Consider the following 20,173-nt stretch of genomic DNA (forward strand, 5'->3'; position numbering starts at 1 on the left):
AATAGGGCATATCCTTTATTTAGGTGTTAATTTCTGTCAATGTTTTGAGGTTTTCAGTATATGTTTTGCCTATCTTTTATTACATTTATTCTTAATACTATCTTTAAAAATTTTTTTTAATATTTTTATTCAGTTTTGAGACAGAGAGACAGAGCATGAGCGGGGGAGGGGCAGAGAGAGAGGGAGACACAGAATCTGAAGCAGGCTCCAGGCTCTGAGCTGTCAGCACAGAGCCCGACGCGGGTCTCAAACTCATGGAGTGTGAGATCATGACCTGAGCCGAAGTCAGACGCTTAACCGACTGAGCCACCCAGGTGCCCCATATTCCTAATACTATCTTAATCTTAATTAACATTTGACAGAACTAGCTAGCTAGTCACTATGAAGGAATTCTATCCGATACCTTCCTTCTGCTGAGCTTTTGGGACTATAATCTATTATGTATGCTACTACAGCAAAATGGTAATACTGATATTTTAGTATTTATATTTTTATATTACCAAAACATTGGTATTTTATAAAAATATGAGATAAAATTGTCACAATAGTCTACATGTTGTCCTCAGATGTTACCCCTGAAAACAGGCCAGGAACAAAGATTAAGGATTCTTTGTACTTCCAACTTGAGTCTTGGAAATAGAATGATTAAGAAGGAAAATCTCCATTAAAAGAGGTGAGGAAAAGGGCGCTTGGGTGGCTCATTTGTTTAAGTGTCCAACTCTTGGTTTCAACTCAGGTCATGATCTCATGGTTTGTGAGGATGAGCCCTGCGTTGGGTTCTGTGTTGACAGTGTGGAGCCTACTTAGGATACTCTCTCTCTGCCCCCGCCCTGCTTGCTCTTTCTCAAAATAAATAAACTTAAAAAAAAAGAGGTGAGGAGAGGTCAGCCTTGTGAGAATGAATGTGACCTTTGAGGGAGAAAAGGGAAAGGAAAGAAGAGATCTAACCACAGAGGAAGAGAAGTTGGGTTTTCAGGGGTCGGGCCTAGAAACCTCCCTCCCTCTTTTTTCCTTTTCTCTTCAAATTTCTCTGCTATCTTCTCTTTCTGTTTCTCTAAAGTTTCTTCACCTCAGTTGTAATAAGATTCTATGGGAATTGGATGGAGGTCCAAATTGGTTGTAAGGGAAATATAAATGACTAATAAATAAAAGATGTTCAGAGTTACTAATAACTTGGAAACTGGTAATTGAAATGAGATACGTTGAAAGAATTTTAAAACCAGAAAAGGGATAAGAGTGGTAAGAATATTTTTAAAGTAGTGCATTTTGTTATTTTAGAAGTTTCCAAGTACCATGTAACTCTGGGTATGACTCAGGATGTAAATGAATCTGACTTCATGTATTTTTAAGGCCTCTTTTACTTTTATTTTTTAATGTCTATTTATTTTTGAGGGAGAGACAGCACGAGTGGGAGAGGGGCAGAGAGAGAGAGGGAGACAGTCCAACTCATGGATCAAACCCACCAACTGCAAGATCATGACCTGAGTCGATGTCGGACGCTTAACCTACTGAGCCACCCAGGTGCCCTCTGACTCCAGAGTTTAAGTACTGAAATGATACTATACCTACAAGAATATTTTGGCATTTAGGTGGGGGCAGGGACCAAAAAAAGAGACTATTTTGGCATTTCAGTACCTTAAAAATCTATCTTGTGAATTATTCACCCTTTAAAATTTCAATTTCTGTCACAGAAACTTTTCTCTTTGCCTCCCACCCGAACCCCAAGAAAGTGATTAAGCCTTTATCTGTACCCATGATATAACATATATTCTCCCACTAACACATAGGGATTGCAGTTGTTTACATGTTTATTTCCACCACAAGACTGCAAGCAACTCAAGAGCAAGGACCTTTTTTTCTTTATTCAATCAGTGAAACTTTACTGAGCATGTACTATGCAGGCATTTTAGAAAATGAGCATACAAAGATGAGTAAGACAATACTCCTGTTCTCAAGGAACTTACTGTTTAGGGGAGAAACCCAGCAATTAGAGATAGACTAACAGAGACGGCATGCACTAAGTAAGAGAAGAGGGGTATAGATCCAAAAGTGGGAGGTCAGGAAAACTTCCAAGAAATTATGTTTGAACTGTGTTTGAGGGGGAGAAAACATTTCATTACTTTTATTTGAAGATCACAAAAAGAACTTTAGACCTGAAGTTCTCTAGCTACAACTGCTGGCCACAGAGCCATGGCGAGGCATCATAAACTGGAAGGTTCAAACCAAATGGATCATTTCTGAGTCTGGATTTTGGGTGATGCCAACACAGCTTAATGAGGTTTTTTTTCCAGCTGGAAGTCATTGTTTACAAAGCACTCATTGAAATATACTAATCACCACTGATTGTGAAGGCAGGGTTTATCTGAATGTCCTTAAATTGTTGCCCAAAAGAGCCTGAAGACCATGCTTCAACATTTTAACCATGAGTCATATTCTATCCAGCTGTACTCATATTTTCAGGACAATGGTGAAATACAAAGTGGTGTCAGTGAGGATATGCCAGTATGGGGTTGGAGCCAAGGCATTAGTATTTTAGTTGTGAGCATTAGTATTTTAGTTTTGAGTTGTGGTAAAAAAATATTTTTTTTTTATTTTTTTAAAGTAAGCTCTAGGCCCAACATAGGGCTTGAACTCATGACCCTGAGGTCAAGAGTCACATGCTTTACTGACTGAGCCAGCCAGGTGACCCTAAATTCTACTTTCACAGATTAAAGGGAGTCTATTGAAACTCCTCCCTTCTGAAGCCTACATCAACCATTCCAGGGAAATGCCTCTCCCATCAGGACCCTTCATCCAGGGTCTAGATGTCAGGAAACAATCATAGACTATGGTTTCTGTCTCCAGGGAGTAACTCGCATCTCCCACTGAAACCTAATCCATAGGAAATTTGCAACAAAATTGGAAACTCTGTAGGCATTTCCTTAGAATAACCTTCAGTGAACTGCATCACCTAAGTTAGATTTTCTTTTTTTTTTTTAATTTTTTTTAATGTTTATTTATTTTTGAGACAGAGACAGAGCATGAACGGGGGAGGGTCAGAGAGAGAGGGAGACACAGAATCTGAAACAGGCTCCAGGCTCTGAGCCATCAGCACAGAGTCCGACGCGGGGCTCGAACTCACGGACCGTGAGATCATGACCTGAGCCGAAGTCGGATGCTTAACCGACTGAGCCACCCAGGCGCCCCTCTAAGTTAGATTTTCTTTAACAGTCAAAATAAAGGGGCTGATTAAATGGTCCCTTTGGCTTTGACTTTCTATAATATTAGCATACTATTACAGTTGTTGATTTCATCCTTGCTCATATTTGGGAAGAACCTCTTTAAATCAAGATCTGATATTAACTTACTGGTTTCAAGTAAATCCTTTCTAGATTTTTTTTCTAAAAAATATTTCAATGCATATGAAATAACTTGCACCTATAATGGCCTCCACAGCATTTCAGAGCTTCTTCAGAACTCTGACTACAAAACATCCTACATTTCAATTGATTTAATTCGATACCAAACCTGAATATCACAAATTATATGTATTCAAATTTTAAATACATGTATCTTTAATATTTTGCACCTAAAACAGTGGTGCTGGAAGGTACATTGAGGTGATTTAGTCCAATGCACTCACATTAGAATAAAGAAACAGGTCCTGAGAGAACCTATTCAAGTGACTTGCCTATGGTCACATAGTTAGAGAGTAAGGAAGGACCAAAAGCTGTTTAAAAGCCAGATCTCTCTACTTCCTATCCAATGTTCCCATTCCATGTTTGCAAATGTACTGTTGCCCAGTCTCATATAACTTGATAATCTGTCTGGGTAACTTTCAAATCAATTATTCAGTACAAAAACAAAATTTACCTAGTCACAATGTTCATAGGGACAAAACTAGATCAACCATTTATGACAGCCATTCATCTATTAATCTTGGCTGTTTTGAATCTAATAGGTGACAACATTAATGAAAGATAACATATGAAATCCCAGAAGAATGTATCTCAGTTTAGAAATACCTAAGGGGGGGCACCTGGGTGGCTCAGTCGGTTAGGCATCCGACTTTCGCTCAGGTCATGATCTCGCAGTTTGTGAGTTCGAGCCCCCACATCGGGCTTTGTGCTGACAGCTCAGATCCTTACTTCAGATTCTGTGTCTCTTTCTCTCTCTGCCCCTCCCCCACCTTGTGCTCTGTCTCTCTCTGCCTCTCAAAAATAAATAAATGTAAAAAAAAATAAAAAATAGAAATACCTAAGGAAATTGGCTTATCAAATTCACTGTCATTAGGACAATAAGAAATTCAATTATAATCTCAAAATGAAATAATCTAATATTACAATTCTAATTTAGTGTTTTAAATTCACCCCTCTTTACATGTTAATCAAAAAACTCAGAGTAGATTATAAAAGTTTATTGATATGGTCAAAAAGCAAATAGCCAGACATTTGGTTATCTGTGCTACTACAATGTCATTTTGAATAGTATTTTTTAAATGCATAACAAATAATATTTAAAACATTACTAGAAAAGTAAATTAAGAGTCTACTTTAAGGCACTTCAGATGAAAGCAAATTTCAAAGTTTCCATAAAATTAACTCTATTCTAAGTTTAGTAAACCTGCTTTCTACAGATTTTAGCTAGAATGTAACTTTTCTCCCTGCACAAGAAAAATGTGCTATAAGGGAGACAAAACAAATAAAAAAAAAAGTGCCATTCTTTCAATGCTCATGGCACATTATCTGGAGCTATACAGATTACATGGCAGTAGTACTACCCTGGTCAGTCTGTACAAATCAGGGCATCTTTATACAAGTCTTGTAAGAATCACAGCATAAATTTATTTGGCCTGAGACAATTACAAGAATAGCAGATAAGGAATCCAAAATCACACAATTTACAGGGAAGTAATTACCAAAAAGTGAATCCACTAAAGGGGAAATGGTCAACTGTATGTCCCCACCCACCAAATCTTTAAACAAAAACCCTCATAAAATGTTTCTTCTTAGGCAATTATATCCATCTCTTCTGCAAATCTCTTTATATAAGACTTTTAGACCACATGGGAGTTATTAGATAGTAAATAGTAGGCAAAGTATTATTTTAATGTAATACTTCTAAGATTGCTTTAAAATTTTTTCACAATCGTAATTATCATATTTCCATAATAGTGGAATTTCAGGATATTCTTCATAGCTATAGGAAAGGTTATGGCTAGATCTAACGATAACTTTCATTCTTTCATTCTTCACATAAATTTGGTTAGCATTTATGGTTATTTCCACTGACAGAAAAAAAGACAAAACTCAAAAACTCTTCAAATATTTACTGTTTCTCTACTTGAGGTGTGGGAATGAAGGCTAAAATAATAGCAAAAACAGAACTGTCAAGAAACAATTTACTTTCCATTCACAGGCAACAACTCAATTATGTCAGGATGTGCTTCTTCCAGTCTAAGGGAGTCCTTTTCCTAAATACGAGGGTTAATGAAATATGTTGTAACTGTAATACAGAAATTGACTTAACCAGATGAACCTATTTTTTTCTCTAAGGTACAAATGAAATAAGCAACAATCTTTAATTTGCAGAAACATTTCAGACAATTTTTAAGTAACACTGATTTTAGCACTAAGCTACATTTTTATTAGAGTGGAACCTACCGTAAATAAAAGAAATTAAGGAGACAGAATAAACCTGAAATCTTTCCAAATAAAAATAGTTAACAACACATTCATGCAGAAATCATAATCCTGTATTTTAGACTTTTTAATATCTATAGCTACCACAAAGCATAACTAGCACTGTATTTCAGCAGAAAACATGAAGGAGGGGGAGGACTGGCTAGTCTTTTCTACAGGTTAGATATGTACTCTAAACAATATTGTTCTATTTTCAGAAGATTGCATAGCACATATTTCCCCGCCCAAAAGGAAAGATGTGCAAAGTATACACATCCATGCAAAGATGGAAAAGCTAAAACTGGATTCCTGATACATTTATCTGTAATAGGCATATGTAGGAACACCTGGTCAGTTCTTTTTTTCCCCTAATTTTGGGTAAGATAATATAAAATCAGATAGCCAAAAGCTTACTAAAGCAGTTTTGAACCTTGTTCTAATTAAAATGTAGTAGTTATAAAATTTTTATAATGTACTTAATTTTACTAAATTAAATGTTACATAAAGTTCATCAGGAAGGGAAGGTTAGGAGGAGAATTGTATCCAAAATACTTCATGGTTTTGACAAGAAATTGCTTGTTAAGGCACTACAAATCTTCTTTGGTTAAATGATTAACTATTTAAATCAATTGAAAAAAAAGAGGTAATACAAAATACACAAATTTCATTCTTTACAACACACACCCATTTTTCATTTTCCAATTTCCATTACTCCAGTGTCTACATATCTCTGGGGTCCTTTTTAACTCATCAGAAAGCTGAAATAAAAACATTAAACAATATGTTAGTCTTTGAAAAAAAAAAGGGCTTTACTTTTTTTTTTTTTTTTTGAGAAACAGAGAGTGTGTGCACATGCAAGCGGGGAAAGAACGGAGGAATAGGGAGAGAGAGAATCCTAAGCAGGCTCCATGCCCAATGTGGAGCCTGATGTGGGGCTCAATCTCATGACAGTGAGATCATGACCTGAGCCAAAATCAAGAGTGGGATCTTAACTGACTGAGCCACCCAGGCACCCCACAATAGGCTTTAATTCTAACAAATACTGTTATCTTGATTTTAACAGACAAAAGAGCATTTGGGTGTATGCATAATAAACTTTGAGTATTAATACCAAAAGTGAGAAACACCGAGATACTGAGATGGTCTTAGACGAGAAGGAAATAGACATAAACTTAAGTTAAAATATGTCATGAAGAGAAATACTGATTAATAACTGAATCATGGGGCGCCTGGGTGGCTCAGTCGGTTGGGCGTCCGACTTCGGCTCAGGTCACGATCTCGCTGTCCGTGAGTCCGAGCCCCGCATCGGGCTCTGTGCTGACAGCTCGGAGCCTGGAGCCTGTTTCGGATTCTGTGTCTCCCTCTTCCTATGACCCTCCCCTGTTCATGCTCTCTCTCTCTGTCTGTCTCAAAAATAAATAAATGTTAAAAAAAAAATTAAAAAAAAATAAATAAATAACTGAATCAACCATAGTGATGAAATAAAGCAATAGAAATGCCAGCAAGATTGCCCTTGTACTCCATTCAGTATTCTATAGAGGAGAAATTATTTTAAAATATATATATACACAGAAGAATAAAATTATAAAGGTAGAAGATTATAAATCAAAAATCAAAGTTTGGGTAGGTTTTGTTCTTAAAATTAAGTTTGCCAGCATAAATATCCATCAACTGATGAATGGGTAAGAAGATGTGGTGTGTGTGTATGTGTGTGTGTGTATGTATATATATATATATATACATATATAATGGAATATTACTCAGCAGCCATAAAAAAGAACAAAATCTTGTCACCTGCAAAGACATGGATGGAGCTAGACAGTATTATGCTAAGTGAAATAAGTCAGTCAGAGAAAGACAAATACCATATGATTTTACTCATATGTAGAATTCAAGAAATAAAACAAACAATGGGGTGCCTGGATGGTTCAGTCAGTTAAGTGTCTGACTTTTCATCTTGGCTCAGGTCATGGTCTCACGGTTGTTGAGACTGAGCCCCACACTGGGCTCCATGCTGACAGTATGGAGCCTGCTTGGGATTCTCTCTCTCCCTCTCTCTGTGTCCCTCCCCTGTGTGTGCTCGCTCTCTCTCTCTCAAAATAAGTAAATATTAAAATAGAAAGAAAACAAATGAGCAAAGGGGAGGGAGAAAGAGGGAATCAAACCAAGAAAGAGACTCTTAACTACAGGGAACTGATGGTTACCAGAATGGAGGTGGGGGGAGAATGGGTTATATAGGTGATGGGGATTAAGGTGTATACTTCTTATAATGAGCACCAAGTATTATATGGAAGTACTGAATTACTAAATTGTACACCTGAAACTAATATTACACTGTATGTTAACTAACTGGAATTTTACTCACCATCAAAAAGTATTTAATCTTACTACTTGCAACCACATGGATGGAGCTAGTGTATTTTGCTAAGCAAAATAAGTCAGTCACAGAAAGACAAATACCATATAATTTCACTTATATGTGGAATTTAAGAAACAAAACAGATGAACATAGGGGAAGGGGAAAAAAAGAGAGGGAAGCAAACCATGAGACTCCTAAGTCTAGAGAACAAACTGAGGGCTGATGGAAGGGAGGTAGTCAGGGGATGGGCTAAATGGGTGATGGGTATTGAAGAGGGCACTTGTGATGAGCACTGGGTGTTATACGTAAGTGATGAATCACTAAATTCTACTCCTGACACCAGTATTACACTATATGATAACTAAAATTTAAATAAAAATCTGAAAAATAAAAAAAGAAATAAAATTAAGTATGTTTGCAAGAAAAAATTCAAAAAAAGATTGATTTATGTTGTTCATTGATCAAAAGAATCTAGGACTGTCACAATATAATCAACCAAGGAGTTGTTCAAAATTACCTACTGCAAACATGTGTTAAAAGTAATATGAAAAATGAATTTGTCTCTCAAAAATATCACTTGATATACTTTATTTTTAGTGTTCATAGTCCTTTATACAACAGGACAATGTTGTATTAAAAGAACAGGAATTATGGCAACTGGTACTCAGATTATAAAACTAACTCACAACATTCCCCATTATGTAGGTACACATCTCATGGCTACTAACAGAATAAAATCGAGAATTTACAACCAGGACAGTAATTTCTTCCCTGAGCCTTAGAGATCTCTATGAACATTTCAAGCCAATTAGATCTTCTTAAACACTCTTTCTTTTTTTGTTGTTGTTTTATAGTTTGTTTATTTTGAGAGAGAGAGAGTGTAAGCAGGAGAAAGGAAGAGAGAGCCAGGCAGGCCCCATGCTGACAGATCCTCAAACACTCTTTCTTATACTCTCCATAAACTGGATTCTAGGGTACCTCGATGGCTCAGTTGGTTAAGCATCCGACTTTTTTTTTTTTAATGTTTATTTGTTTTTGAAGGAGAGAGAGACAGAGCATGAGCAGGGGAGGGGCAGAGAGAGAGGGAGACACAGAATGTGAAGTAGGCTCCAGTCTCTGAGCTGTCAGCACAGAGCCTGATGCAGGGCTTGAACTCACAAATCACGAGAGCTGAAGTCGGATACTTAGCCGACTGAGCCACCCAGGTGCCCCAAGCATCCGGCTCTTGATTTTGGCTCAGGTCATGATTTCACTGTTCATGGGGTTGAGCCCCCATGCTGTTAGCACAGAGCCTGTTTTGGATTCTCTCTCTCTCCTTCTCTTTCTGCCCATTGTCCCTGCTCATGTGCTCTTTCTTTCTCAAAATAAATAAAAACCTTAAAAAATCAAAATAATAAAAAAATAAACTGGATTCTAATGAAATGTTCTGTTTATGCCATCTAAAGAGCCTTGAAAAGTAGAGGTGAGAAGTTTTAAAATAACATTAAAAGATAATTTGCTCGAGGGTGCCTAGGTGGCTCGGTTGAGCATCCAACTCTTGATTTTGGCTCAGATCATGATCTTGCATTTCGTGGCATCAAGCCCCATGCTGGGCTCTGTGCTGACAGCATGGAGCCTGATTCGGATTCTCTCTTTCCCTCTCTCTCTGCCACTCCTTGCTCCCTCTCTGTCTCTCAAAATAAAAAAAAATAATAAATAATAAATAAAATAATAATTTGCTCCTCAAGAGTAAGTAGAGTATGTGGACAAGGCATAAAATAATCTAATCATTAAGTGTTTTTAGATTTTTAGATTAAATTAGGTGATGTCAGAACAACCCTCAAAGATATTCTTGAGAAGAGAAATCACATACTATTGTCCATTATATCATAATTTTCTTAAGGTAATTTTTATATGCAACATATCTAAGTTAATGCCTATCTCTGCTTTAGAAGTTAGACTAGTTTGGAGGTAAAGAAAAACAAATATTATAAAGCAACATTAACTCTAATCATCATTAAGTATAGGTAATCACTACGTAAATATAAAATAATCATACCTATATGGATATCCATGATATTTAGATCTGAAAATAGACAGCATCCAACTGAAGAATAATACAACAAGTACAATACCAGCCACACACATTACTGGAGAAAAACAAAAGGAGAGCAAAATGAGCATGTAAAGCAAAATAAAAAACTGGGGCACAAATTTTAGTCTACGAGAGTGAAAAGGAAGGGATATAATTTACTGGTAAATTGCGATTTTCCAAAAATTTTCATACCTATTCTTCTTTAAAATTTTTTCTAAAGTTTATTTATTTACTTTTGCGGGGGGAAAGGGGCAGAGAGAGAGGGAGAGATAGAATCCCAAGCAGGCTCTGTGCTGTCAGCACAGAGCCCGATGTGGGGCTTGAACTCACGGTCCGTGATATCATGACCTTAGTCGAAATCAAGAGTTGGACACCCAACTGAGTGAGTCACCCAGGCGCCTCCATACCTATTCTTTATCTTCAGGATTCTGCCTTCCCATTTAATTTGAACCATTACAATATAATAGAGTAGTTCCACTTATACACTTGTGCAATTTAATTGTATATAATACATTCCTTTAAAATTATCACAGTCAAGAAATTAGTGTTAGAAAGTTCTACTGACAAGGAAATCACTCACTAAATTCCTTCTAAACCCTTAAAAGTGGCCTTATTGTATTGATAAATATTGATTTAAAGACATCTGATAACATCATTGTGACACCCTTACTTGAAAGTACTTTATTTATTTATAGGTAACTACACTGCCTAAATAAGGTACTCATTCAATATGGATGCCTCATTTGAATAATGAGGGGGAAAATACTGAATCCTAGCTCTAAATTCATAGCTCTCTACATTCATTTCATATGCTCTGATTTGGCATAGCAGTTAACGACCTTAACTCTGGATGCTGACCCCACAATGCTCAAGTATGATTCCCATAACTTGAGGCTCTTTGAGTCCTGCGAATAACACTGGCTAAAAAGCACAGAGGTGGGGATGTGGGAAAGCATGTGTGCTACAGCAGAAGTTCTAGGGAAACATACTTATTGGCCAACACAAAAAACAGCTTTTAGTTATCTTATACTTAGGGAAGTTTTTTTTTTCCATTTTTAAGTTATCACATAATATGATTAGGGACTAAAATGTAAATGTTAAAGGGGCACCTGGGTGGCTCAGTCAGTTAAGCATCCGACTTCAGCTCAGGTCATGATCTTGCAGTCTGTGAGTTCAAGCCCCATGTCAGGCTCTGTGCTGACAGCTCAGAGCCTGGAGCCTGCTTTGGATTCTGTGTCTCCCTCTCTCTCTGCCCCTCCCTCACTTGCACTCTGTCTCTGTCTCTCAAAAATAAATAAACATTAAAATTTTTTTTTTAAATGTAAATGTTAAATATATTTTTTCTGAGTATTAACACATGATCATTGTAGAAGTTTTTTTATCCAATTAAACACACACATACATGTATATCTATATCTATATCAATCTACATATAAAATCAGTCTGTGTATGTTTGTATTCTACTTTTTTCATGTAACATATCTAAAAGTGTCTAAGACAGTTCTGGTATAAAACAAATGTTAAATAAGTGCTTATGGTTATTATTTGTATTATTTTATTAGGTTAGAACCTTAGAAGTAGATCAAATTGTGATTATTTTAATATATGTCACCAAAATACTTTATAATTTAAATTCATGCCACCAGTGTAGTACCCAGAGGGCCTATTCCCAATAATGGATACTGAGAAAGGCAAGTTTTTAAGTCAGGCAATGAAAGGATGTATACTGACTAGATAAAAAATTGATACATTTGTTCTGCTTTTGCAATATGTGAAGATTCATTTCAATTCAGAAAAATAAGAATCTTCTAAATCTGAAATCCAATGTCATCATCTTTTTTCTAGAATAAAAAGTAGACTTTATTTAGTGAGTTTAATTTGATAACATTTAACTCTGTAGTCATAAAAGTAAAACTCTGATTTAAAGTTATTTTATGTAAGTAAAATAAAACTACATTGCTAGCATTTTTTTGCAACAAGCACCCATGTGTGAATATTTTAATATATAAAAAGTTCACCCAAACCAATAGAAACAGTTCTAAGACTAACAGATTAAATAGCAAAAGTCAAAAAGGCTTTTTACAGAAGGGAAAACACAAACAGCTAATAAACATTTAGAAAAATATTCAACTTTACTAATAACCAAAGAAGTACAAAATAATATAAAGTTTCCCCCGCATCTGATTAGCAAACACACACACACACACACACACACACACACACACACACAACCACACACACAGATTTTTAATGAGCTTAGTTTAGCTAATGCTGACAAAGTTACTGTGAAACAAGCTTTTTTTTTTTTTTTTGGAAACAAGCATTTTTAAATGCCACTAGTAGGAATCTAAACTATCAGAACATCTGGGGAAAGAGTTTGGCATCATCAGTTTAAAACATCGAGAGAATTAAAAAATACACAGGACCATACAGTCATTCAACTTGTAGGAGTCTACCTTCTTTTTTAATGTTTATTTATTTTTGAGACAGAGAGAGACAGAGCGTGAGCAGGGGTGGGGCAGAGAGAGAGGGAGACAGAATCCAAAGCAGGCTCCAGGCTCTGAGCTGTCAGCACAGAGCCCGACGCGGGGCTAGAACTCACGAACCTGAGTTGAAGTCGAACGCTTAACCGACTGAGCCACCCAGGCGCCCCTGTAGGAATCTACCTTAAGAAATTAATATGAGGGGCGCCTGGGTGGCTCAGTCGGTTGGGCGTCTGACTTCGGCCCAGGTCATGATATCGTGGTTCGTGGATTCGAGCCCCCGCATCGGGCTCTGTGCTGACAGCTCAGAGCCTGGAGCCTGCTTTGAATTCTGTGTCTCTCTCTCTCTCTGCCCCTACTCACACTCTGTCTCTGTCTCTCAAAAATAAATAAACATTGAAAAAAAGTTAAAAAAAAGGAAATTAATATGAAATGAGAATAAAGCTTAATATGCTATGATAGTCATTAAGGAAATATTATTATAATGGAAGTTAGAAGAAAATCTAAATGTTTAACAAAATCAGAATGGTTAAGTAAACTACTGCATAGAGTACAAATTTAAAATTATGTATAGGAAAATATTTGTTAGTGAATTGTTTAAGTCCAGTTACAAGGGGAGGTACAAGATTTAAAATTTTATACAGAGTTTTAAATATGTTTTTACAAATGAAAGACACTATATTAAAACATTAAAATATTTAGCTTCTCAATTATGGAATAATGGGTAATTCTTCCCCCAAATGTTTCACACTCTGATTTCCCTTCACATTTTCTACATTAAGTGTATGTTACTTTTAAAATTATTAAGAAGTAAAACAACACACTTATATCTAAGAGAGGAAGTGATTAAGAGGACATTCTTTTTTCTATATTAAAAGCAGAACTGTTATGTAACATTATATGCCAACTATATTTTAATAACACAAAATAAAAATTAAATAAAAATAAAAAATAAAGATATAATTGTTACATTTTGGCATATGATATAACTTACTCTTTCGCTTTCCAATATCCATGTCAGAGGTAGCAGCTTCACATAAGAGCACCATCCCTAAGGTAACCCCACCATCTTAGAAAAATTGTTTAAGGAGAAATTCATACAGACACAAAGACATACTACTTTAATATTCTTATTATTTCATGAAGAAAATTACAATGAACATACAAACCTTCAAATTTCAATTACCAAAAACTAAAATACATAATCTTGTATCTATACAGAATGGCAATTATTTACTATGAAGATATAATAAAAATATTAAGGTTGGAAAATTACTTCATTTGTACAAATAAAAACTAATATTTTCAACAAATATCCCACAATAACTCACAAATGAAATATGAGTTTTCCTGACATGGTACTTTGATATAACCTTTCTGGACATTCTGGCAACTATTGCTCCATCCTTGTATATGTTTTATTTATTTATTTATTTTAATGTTTATTTATTTTGAAAGAGAGAGAAAGAACTTGAGCAAAGGAGGGACAGAGAGAGAGAATCCCAAGTAGGCTCCATGCTGCCAGTGCAGAGCCCAATGCAGGGCTTGATCTCATGAACCAAGAGATCATGACCTGAGCCGAAATCAAGAGTTGACATTCAACCACCTGAGCCACCCAGGCACCCACAATCTTGTATACATTTTAAAACATAAATAGCCTTTATGATTATTCAACCACCCTCCCAAATTGAAAACACTTGAAATGTACACCATTTGGAGAGAATAGCAACTAATTTTTATTTGAAAAATAACTTTTCAAAAATTCTCCAGAATTTCAACAATTAACTTTTAAAGTACAAATTACTACTAAACTCAGCTTGACATATTCTAATAAAAAAAAAAAGAAAATCCTGTATGTCATCACCTCAATTTTATTCAGCTTAATATAAAAGCTACATAAATACAAAATATACCTACTCATGAAAATAGGTTACACATGGGATGGTTAACTGCTAAAATAAGCAAAATTGAATTTTAAAGCAAATATAATGTATTCTAATAGAAAAGAGAAATTTACCCTGCAGTTTGGTAAATACAAACAGCAGTTAAAAATGCCCAAATCACCAAGGTCATGATCTCACAGTTCATGGGTTTGAGCCCTGTGTCAGGCTCTGTGCTGACAGCTCAGAGGCTGATGCCTGCTTCGGATTCTGTATCTCCCTCTCTCTGTCCCTTCCCCACTCGGCAATCTGTGTCTCTCAAAAATAAATTAAACATCAAAAAACTTTTTCTTAAAGCCCGTATCAGGGATGCCTGTGTGGCTCTGTCAGTTAAGCAGTCCACTCTTGATTTCATCTCAGGTTATGATCTCACAGCTTTGTGAGTTTGAACCCCATGTCGGGCTCTGCGCTGATTGCTCAAAGCCGGCTTGGGATTCTTTTTCTCTCCGCCCTTCCCCCTCTAGTGCTCTCTCTCTCTCTCCTCAAAGTAAATAAACTTAAAAAAATTCCCAAATTAATTACACATACACACATACACATTGTAGGCTACCACATGTGGGTATGATTAAGAAGAAAGGGAAAAATAGGTGTTCAGGTAAAGCCTGAATTTATCATTGGCTCTATAGTTTATTCATCCCTTCACTATGGTCTTGCACTCTCTCTCGATAGCCTTTTTTTAGGCATTATGCCCATTCATCATGCTTTTAGTTGCTTAGACAAGTAGTATTCTTCAATGATTATTTTTTTCTAAGGTTCTTTATACCCAGATACATGAAAAGACTGATCATTTCTGTAGGCTTTAGTTAGAAGGCACTCTTGATTAATGGCTGAGACTTTTGCTTTTGGAATGGTTTGTTTTGTATCATGGTCTATATGTATTTTCTTTAAATAAGCTTTCCATCTTGCAGTATACCACCAAGGTCTTTGTGTGCTGTTCTCAGTTATCAAGAGCTGTGATGTACTTCCATATGTATTGTTTCATTTCATTTATTGATTCATATTATTTATTGACAAACTTTTACTGACACTGCCTATTATATGGCAGGTGCTTCTAGATGTTGGGAGTTAAAATTTGGACAAAATTAGGGCGCCTGGGTGGCTCAGTCAGTTGACTGTCCGACTTCAGCTCAGGTCATGATCTCACAGCTCATGGGTTCGAGCCCCATATTGGGCTCTGTGCTGACAGCTCAGAGCCTGGAGCCTGCTTCTGATTCTGTGTCTCCCTCTCTCTCTGCCCCTCCCCTGTTCACGCTCTGTATCTCTCTCTCCCCTCAAAAATAAATGAAGATTAAAGAAAATATTTTTAAAAAGTTGAACAAAATATAGACCATTCTTTGGACAAGTTTACATTCTAGTGGTATATATAAGTGATGAAACAAATAATAAATAATTACCTAATCATGATTAAATGTTACTATGGGAGAACTGAATAGAAATTAGAGAAAGTAGTATTTTATAACACATAAGAACTGGGCTATAAAATGAGCTACCAGTGGGGCGCCTGGGTGGCTCAACTGGTTAAGCGTCCAACTTCAGCTCAAGTCATGATCTTGTGGTTCAGGAGTTTGAGCTCCGCACTGGGCTCTGTAGCTCAGAGCCTGGAGCCTGCTTCTGATTCTGTCTCCCTCTCTCTCTGCCCTCCCCCACTCACGCTCTGTCTCTCTCTTAAAAATAAACATTAAAATTTTTTTAAAGAACTAGGAGAACTAAAGTATATTATATATATGATGAAGGCAAAGACATTTGCATAAAATGAGGCATAATTAGAAAATTGTGGAAAAATGTTTAAATTACGTACTTTGAATTATTATTGCCTGAGGTAATTTAAGCAATGACATACAATTTCTTTGCCTATTGAATTAGCAGTTTAAAAAAGTGAGAAAACAGGGGCACCTGGGTGGCTCAGTCAGTTAAGACCTCAGACTTGAGCTCAGGTGACGGACAATCTCACAATTCATTAGTGCACTTGTGCATGCACTCTCACACTGTCTCTCTCAGAAATAATAAATGAATAAACTTTAAAGAAAAAATGTGAGAATACATAATAATACTTAGAACTTGTCAGGGCTATCAGTGCACATATTCTGGCAGCAATCCTCCTTCCCTTTTTTTCAGTAAAATTATTTTGGAAAATAATTTAGACAAAACATCAAGAACAATAGAAAGATTTGTACACTTTGCTTCAAATCTTACTTCTGAGAATTTGGAGATATGTCAAATTATCTTATATTTATTTTTTTAATGTTTATTTTTGAGAGAGAGTGTGCATGAGTGGGGTAGGGGCAGAGAGAGAGGGAGACACAGAATACAAAGTAGGCTCCAGGTTCTGAGCTGTCAGCATAGGGCCTGACGCGGGGCTCCAACCCACAAACCATGAGATCGTGACCTGAGTCGAAGTTGGACACTTAACCAACTGAGCCACACAGACGTCCCTGCCAAATTATGTTTATATCCAAGTAAACACTCATTGCAATGTTCAACAATAGGAGAATAACTGAATTATGATATACATATTATATAAACATTAAGAATGATCACTATTTTTCTTTGCCTGTATTTTCTTATTTCTCTGTAATTCTCATGCAACGTTTATAACTATAAAGGCCAACAATGATACAGAAAATGCTTGTGATATATTAAACCAAACTGCATACAAAGTATGTCTATAACTACAAAAAAAGGATCAACCCCTCAAAAAAAATACAAATAAGCAAAGAATGCAAGAGAATATGCAAAAATAAACCTAGATTTTAATATTAGGGTTTAAGATCATGGATGACATTTTTCTGATCTGCTGTTTTATTTTTTACATTAAAATATATTTAATGTATAATTCCATTTGTGTAAAGTTAAAAAATAAGCAAAACTGATCCACATTGTTAGCTGTCAGGATAGTAGTTACCTTTGGGTGGGGAGGTAGCAATCTGGAGGAGGTGATGAGATGGAGGAGGCTTTGGGTTGTGAGTAAAATTTTATTTCATCAACTGGGTGGTGGTTACACCTAGTTTTGTTCATTTTGTGAAAATTTATCAAACTGTACACTGCACTTATAAATTGTGACCATTTCTGCATGAATATAATAATTCAAATTAAAAAGTTTAAAATGTTATTTTAAAAGTTGCTTTTAGTAGATCACTCAATTCATACAGATTGCTTTATTAATCATGTAGTAAATTATACAATACTAAAATAATGATAAATATGTGGATATTTTCCAAACTCATATTTACCAGTTAGTAGTAGTCTCATTCTATTAGTTCTTATCACATGGTAACTTTTGAGTTTTCAGGCTTTGTGTCCATTAAAAAAATAAGGGATTTTCAGTCTTCCATAAAATTCCCTACTGCTAACAAAGTTAAATAACTTCATTCATGGTCTCACCATCACACCTTATTACACAGTATTTAAGGTACTGTCTTGTAATCTGTACACATCTGTTTGTCCCAATACTGTAAATTCCTTAGATAAATCATGCATTCATAACATTTAGCAAAGTAATTGCTCAGAAAACATCACTCACACCTTCCTAACCACTACCAAAAAAGCTAAAACAAAGGAAAAATAAATATCTCACTGAAAAAAATTTCCTATTTTGCATCCTATTAACCAAATTTACAAAAAATGCTGTATTTCCAAATAGAAACTATTGTGACTTCATCAAAATAAAAAGCTTCTGCACAGTGAAGCAAATAATCAACAAAACTAAAAGGCAACTGACAGAATGGAAGAAGATATTTGCAAATGACATATCTGATAAAGAGTTAGTATCCAAAATATATGAAGAACTTACAAAACTCAACACCCAAAAAACAAATAATTCAGTTAAAAACTGGGCAGAAGACATGAATAGACACTTCTCCAAAGAAGATGTACAGATGGCTAACAGACACATGAAAAGATGCTCAATTTCACTGATCATCAGGGAAATAAAAATCACAACCACAATGAGATACTACCTCACACCAGTTAGAATGTCTAAAATTAACAACACAGGAAACAACAGGTGTTGGCAAGGATGTGGAGAAAGAGGAACCCTCTTACACTCTTGGTAGTAATACAAACTGGTGAAACCACTGTGGAAAACAGTATGGAGGTTCTTCAAAAAGTTAAAAATATAACTACCCTATGATCCAGCAATTGCACTAGTAGGAATTTACCAAAAGGATACAAAATTACAAATTCAAAGGGATACATGCCCTCCAATGTTTATAGCAGCATTATCAACAATAGCCAAAGTATGGAAAAAGCCCAAATGTCCATCAACTGATGAATGGATAAAAAAGATGTGAGAGATATAGATGAGATAGAGATAGAGATAGAGATATATAGATATAGAGAGGGAATAGAATATTACTCAGCCATAAAAAAGGAATGAAATCTTGCCATTTGCAATGATGTGGATGGAGATGGAAGAAGGTATTATGCTAAGCAAATTACATCACTCAGAGAAAGACAAATACCATGTGATTTCACTCATATGTGTAATTTAAGAAACAAAACAAATGAACATAAGAGGGGGGGAAATGAGAGGCAAAGAAACAGGCTCTTAACTATAGAGAGCAAACTGATGGTTACCAGAGGGAGGTGGGTGGGGGAATGGGTTAAACAGGTGATGGGTATTAAGAAGGAGGGCACTTGTGATGAACATCCAGTGTTGTATGTAATTGTTGAGTTACTAAATTCTACACCTGAAACTAAATTTACACTATATGTTAACTAACTAGAATTTAAATAAAAACTTGGAAAGGAAAAAAATGCTATCTTTCAACAGGCTTGCAATCTGTTCCAAATGTATGTGAAGCTTTAAGTAATGTTTAACCTTTAGGCAGAAGAAAAAGGTAAGACTATTCCTATTTCTTAAATTTCTTGTATAATTATACTTAAAAATTGAGGACAAGCTTAGGAGAGAATTTTGACAGTCTACAATGTTAAAGAGACCATGATTAAGGTCCAGGTTCTACCAGAAAGAGTGACATGGTTCATAGACCAGGCTCTCAAGTTGAAAGCCATGGATGGAGAAGATGGAGAAAATGGGAGAAAAACATTGAAGAGACAGTAACTAAAACATTTTTCAAAATGAATGAAGGGTACTGACCCACAGATTGAGGAAGTTCTGTAACCCAGAAAACAGGAGGAATACAAATAAAAACATCAGGAAAAAAGTCTTAAAATCCATCAGAGAAAGACACACTGCCTTCAAAGAACAATAATAAGAATTAAATGTAACTTTTTCACAGAAACTACATAAGTAAAATACAATGGAATAACATTTCCAAAGTGCTTAAAGAAATCTAGAAATCTATACCTGTAAAATACCCTTCAACAATGAAGAAGAAATAAATTTTTTTGGAAAAAAAGTTAGGACAAAGCTAGAACACCAACAAACCACAAATCACTTAATATTGTATAATTTTATCTGCCATTTTGCTACACTATTCAGTTTCAAAATATCATTAATTGAGATCATCTTGAGACACTGAAAAATTTCCAAGGTATAGTAATTTGTTAATACACCAAACCATAAACGAGCATTTTCAAATTAAATTTTCAAATAACTTGAAATAGGACAGAGAAAGACAAACTTGTATCATCTCTTATACGTGGAATCTAAAAATAAATTGTATATACACACATGCCTGCAAGCATTCATGGATACA

The 20,173-nt window shown here is 35.5% G+C and overlaps 1 protein-coding gene across 1 annotated transcript in view; it reads right to left on the bottom strand.

The window, feature by feature from the left end:
* Positions 1-4,381: 4,381 nt before the first annotated feature.
* The window catches only part of MAGT1 (magnesium transporter 1), a 58,873-nt gene continuing 43,081 nt past the window's right edge, over positions 4,382-20,173 (bottom strand). Inside the window, exons 8-10 of the mRNA XM_058714858.1 lie at positions 13,571-13,645; positions 10,058-10,148; positions 4,382-6,418 (exon numbers count right to left, since the gene is read on the bottom strand). Coding sequence (XP_058570841.1) covers positions 6,403-6,418; positions 10,058-10,148; positions 13,571-13,645 — 182 coding nt within the window. The 3' untranslated portion in view covers positions 4,382-6,402. The remainder of the gene's footprint in view (positions 6,419-10,057; positions 10,149-13,570; positions 13,646-20,173) is intronic.

Source organism: Neofelis nebulosa, chromosome X, assembly GCF_028018385.1.
Source record: "Neofelis nebulosa isolate mNeoNeb1 chromosome X, mNeoNeb1.pri, whole genome shotgun sequence".
Lineage (NCBI taxonomy): Eukaryota > Metazoa > Chordata > Mammalia > Carnivora > Felidae > Neofelis > Neofelis nebulosa.